This window comes from Octopus bimaculoides, chromosome 2 (genome assembly GCF_046866305.1).
Source record: "Octopus bimaculoides isolate indiv1 chromosome 2, ASM4686630v1, whole genome shotgun sequence".
In the NCBI taxonomy this organism is placed as follows: Eukaryota; Metazoa; Mollusca; class Cephalopoda; order Octopoda; family Octopodidae; genus Octopus; species Octopus bimaculoides.
This window is the reverse complement of record NC_142929.1, coordinates 146,637,047-146,642,046: the sequence shown is the minus strand read 5'-3', so window position 1 is coordinate 146,642,046 and position 5,000 is coordinate 146,637,047. Positions and strand designations below refer to the sequence as shown.

The window sequence follows — 5,000 nt, the reverse complement described above, 5'->3', positions numbered from 1 at the left end:
ATCAGAGGATAAGCAGTCACGTTGACACAAATATATGGAGAATTGAAAATTAAAGACTTTTGTTACTTTCCCAAGGGTATTAGTAAAGTAAATGAAATAGCTAACTCCTACAACATTAACCGGAAGCATACGATATTCAACAACGTTTCGTTCATTCATTTTCATTGAACTCTTCGATATTATCGAGTTTCTTGTATCTCGCTCTTCAGAATAATTAAATATATATAAAATCGTCTTCGAAAATGTGTGTGAATGCGTATGTATATGTGTGTGTGCATGTGTGTATGCAGATGTGTACATGTATGTCTGTGTATATATTGGGTTGGCAAGAAAGTAATTTCAGTTTTCTAGTGTGAAATAAAAGTCTTTTTTTTTTTCATACAAAGAATGAACTTCAATCAATTATATATTTTCCATTTTGTTCAATGGCCTTTTGCCATCTTTCTGGCAACTTCATGATTCCGCACTCATAGAACTTCTGGTTCTTATCAGCCAAAAACTGAAGCAAGTGCGATTTCAGATCATCATCATTATTGAAAGTTTTACCACTCAAAGAATTTTGCAAACTTCGAAATATATGGTAATCTGGTGGTGCAAGATTAGGGCTATATGGTGGATGTGACATCACTTCCCAACCAAGCTCCAATAACTTTTCACGAGTTGGCAAAGATGTGTGTGGTCTAGCGTTGTCATGGGGGAACACGATTTTTTTACGATTTGCCAATTCTCGCCGTTTTTCTTTTATTCCTTCCTCCAGTTTGAGAGTAAACATCTGAATTGATTGTTTGGTTCCTTGGAAGCAGCTCAAAATACACAACACCTTTGTAATCCCACCAAATTGACAGCATGACCTTTTTTGATGCAATTCACCTTTCGATGTGGTTTGTGCTGGTTCATTACGCTTGGACCATGATCGTTTTCGATTGATGTCATTGCGTTTGAGATGCATGTCGCAAATATTAATTCGTTGTGTTAAATGAATCTCTCTCAATTTATGTGGAACCCAAATATCGAGCTTCTCAACGAGTCCAAGACATTTAAAGTGATTTTCAACTGTTATGTATGATACATTTAACCTCGCTGCAATCTCTTGCACAGTTATATGACAATCAGCTTCAATTATGACTTTGATTCGGTCATCAACTTCAGTAGGTCGACCAGAATGTTGGTCATCTTTGAGTGAAAAATCTCCAGAACGGAATTTTTAAAACTATTTCTGGCGTGAGTTCTATTAAGCAATCAACACCATAAGCTTTGAGAGCCTCAGCAGCTTTTTTGCCTTTACGTGTTATTAATGGACAGCGTAAAGCGGTGAGAGGTGGCAGAATGGTTAGCAGCAGCATTTTGTCCGTCTTTGCGTTCTGAGTTCAAATTCTGCTTTCAATCTTTCGCGGTCGATAAAATACGTACCAGCTGAGCACTGAGGTCGATCTAATCGACTATACCTCACCCACTAAATTTCAAGCCATCTACCTATTGTAGAAGGAATTATTACTTACATTATTTACATTTGACGGATATTTGTCCTCATCTTTGTTGCTAACACAACGTTTCGGCTGATATACCCTCCAGCCTTCATTAGGTGTCTTGGGAAAATTTTGAACCTGGGTTCTCATTCAATGTTATTATTATTATTATTATTATTATTATTATTATTAAGGTCACTGCCTGGAATACAGTGTAAAGAGAGGAATTGCTCAGGGCCTAAAACATCGAGCAAAGAATATAAGTAGCGATCGTGATACACACAATGAAGAAATGATCAAGCTCAATAACAATTTATTAAGCAACAACTAACCCAAAAACAAACTATCCACTCCAATTATGAAGAAAAGATAGGAGGAAACCAATAAACTGTTCACAGTCTGTCTACCCTACGTGAAAGGCCTCTCCGAAAAGATACAAAAGATATGCGGCCCATTTGAAATCAGGACAGTATTCAAGAGTAATACAACACTTCGCAAATATCTCCTTCGAGTAAAACCACCAATAGAAGAAAATATGATCAAAGACTGCGTGTACTCCATCCCATGCAGTTGTGGCGGGTGAAACAAAGGCGAAACATGCCGCTCCCTCAAAAAAAGGGTAGACGAACATCGCAAAGCTGTGACACGAGGAGATATTGATAAATCGGGTATAGGGGATCATATATGGAAAAATGGAAACCACCTCCCCCTGTGGGATGATTTTAAAATAATAGACAGAGAACACCACTGGAAACGACGAAAACTAAAAGAAGCAGCACAAATTCTACGACACAACAACCTCCTAAGCAGACCGAGTGCAGATATGAGTAGCAAATGGGAACCGGTATTCAGGGAGGATAAGAAAATATTAGATTTATAAGCCCTAAACTAAAATTCACTCCATAATTGCATATGGCGTACTAACCCCAAGATTATGAGTTCGATTCCAGGTAGTGACCTTAATAATTACAATAGTAATAAAATAAATGAAAGAATCATTAATCTGAAGAGTTGCTTCTGATTAGTTAAAATGATACAATAGAATCTATAGTATAGATAAACGCCATCAATGTCAACTGTTACCGCATCCATCAAACCGTTACGATTTAAAGAATTTGAACGTTTCACTACAGTTGTCAAATGTAATGCACATTAGTTTGTTAATGCTCCTACTCTGTAAGCATTTACCTGAAGATTGTTAATAGCAAAAACACGAAAGTAATTGTAATAGTGCAAAATTGTAGAAATATAAAAAATATAATGTGAAAATCAGTTTGGAATTTGATTGACTAATGTGCGTGTGCATGCAATTTAAAAACCCTGTACTATATTTGTGTGTGTGTGTGTGTGTGTGTGTGTGTGTGTGTGTGTGTGTGTGTGTGTGTGTGTGTGTGTATGTGTGTGTGTGTGTGTGAATACATGTGTAACAGAGTAAGTTTAATTTAGCGCAATCAGCAGTTAACGCTTAATATATTTTTAACCTATTGTCTGTTTCACACACCTCATCAATAACTGCATAACACGCTCATTTGAACTACTCTCTCGACTGGACACCTATACAGGGTCAACTAATGTTTCAACAGTTGTTCTGTCAGATGATACTTCTAACATGAAACGGTGATGAATCTAGATTTTCTGTATTGTTTACAAATAGTCGAAAATATCCTGATCACTTCGAAGATTATAACGTGGAATTGTCCAAAACTAGTTGCAATGACAGATTAGTTTGAACTTTAGATGTTTTAAGACAAAATATCCAGCTTTTAGATGTTTTAAAACAAAAGTATCCTCCTACTGTCCGAAAGTGAAGTTCATCAAATAATTTATAATACGAAGAAAAATTACGAAACAGCTATATTATAAACATTTCGAGAAATTACTGAACCATATCTGTTGTGAGTCTCTTTATTCAAAAGGACAAATCAGGCTTTTTTACGCTTGAAAACAATTTTAAGAGCATCGCCCTCCTTCCAGCTTAGATACTAAGTCTCCAAAGAGCGAAAAGGTGAAGAAAAGCATAAATGTAATGAGAACCACTTGTAAGCAGTTTGGACGACTTGCCCACATTTAAATGACATTTTGAGAGTCACAAGACACGAGCATGACAATGGTGAGAATGACTGAATATCTTGTATAAAAATGTTCATTAGCTAGGAATAAGAACATTTGCTTTAATTCTGAAAAATGTTATGTGGTTTTCATGTGGAGTATTTCCTACCTAGCTATTTGCTGAAGTTTTAGGAGATTCTCCTGATTATATTTTGTAAACGACCGTTAACATACAAGATTTATAATAACTACAGAGATGTAGAGATGTGTACGTGTGTGTGTGTATATGTGTGTGTGTTTAAAAGATATTTGATGACCAATAGGGGATAGGACAAATCAGAATGCAATATACTGGTCTGATGTACATGAACAGAGATTAAGATACTGAGTAATATAGAGGAGATTAAAACGTGATGTAACAAATACATTAATTAAAACTGGGATTAAAGCATGATGGAGCAACAGACAACTGCCTGAAAGCTGTAAGTCTGAAAGATTTCACGTATCAATTAAGTTTGCTTTTTTTTCAATATCTCGAAGCCGTTTAGATAAGTACCAGTAATTTTTAAGGCTGGGTGATATGTGACTGTGTGGTAAGAAGCTTGCTTTCCAACAATATGATTCCGGGTTCAGTCCCATTGAGTGGAACCTTGGGCAAATGTTTTCTACTATAGCCTCGGGCCGACCAAAGCATTGTGAGTGAATTTGGCAGACAGAAACTGAAAGAAGCCCGTCGTATGTGTGTGTCTGAAAGTGTGCGTGTGCGTGTTTGTGTCTGTGTTTGTCCCTCACCACCGCTTGACAACAGGTGTTGGTGTATTTATGCTCTCGTAACTTAGCGGTTAGGTAAAAGAGGCCGATAGAATAAGTACCAGGCCTTGCAAAAAAAAAGTAAGTACCGAGTTCCATTCATTCGACTAAAAATTCTTCAACGTGGTGCCCCAGCATGGCTGAAACAAGTAAAAGATAAAAGATATCCATCTCCACCTCTCACTCTTTATCGTACTTTATCTTTCTGCATCGCCTTATATCTACCTACCTGCTTACCTACCTACCTATCATTTGAGCCATATTCCTCTCTACTTACCTACCTACCTACCTACCTACCTACCTACCTACCTTCCTACCTACCCACCTATCATTTTACCCATCTTCCCCTCTGTTTATATACCTAGTTCTTGCAAGACCTTGACAGCTTTCAATAGATATATATTTATGAAATTATCATTTACTTAATGATTTTTCTCTGTTTCGTTATTCTAAATTTTAATTCTTCTTCTTATTCAGGTTCCGTCAAGGTTTCAAACTGGTCTTCTGCATTTTTCCTTGTGTACATGTACAAAAAAAGAGACGCCCTGATCGTAACATGACTCTTTCAATGAGTATGTCGGATACAAAGGGTGTCAACCGAAATGGCTCCTTGATGCACACTACCGTGGAGAATATGGAGGAATCATACAATAGTCCGGAAACAATTCAAGAAAC

The 5,000-nt window shown here is 36.8% G+C and overlaps 1 protein-coding gene across 6 annotated transcripts in view; it reads left to right on the top strand.

The window, feature by feature from the left end:
- Positions 1-5,000, top strand: part of LOC106880286 (tachykinin-like peptides receptor 99D) — a 630,110-nt gene that overhangs the window by 625,019 nt on the left and 91 nt on the right. For all 6 annotated transcript variants that reach the window (XM_089347886.1, XM_089347889.1, XM_089347890.1 and 3 more), the window contains one exon: positions 4,803-5,000. This exon is cut by the window's right edge and continues 91 nt beyond it. In XM_089347886.1, the coding sequence (XP_089204012.1) occupies positions 4,803-5,000 (198 nt within the window). The remainder of the gene's footprint in view (positions 1-4,802) is intronic.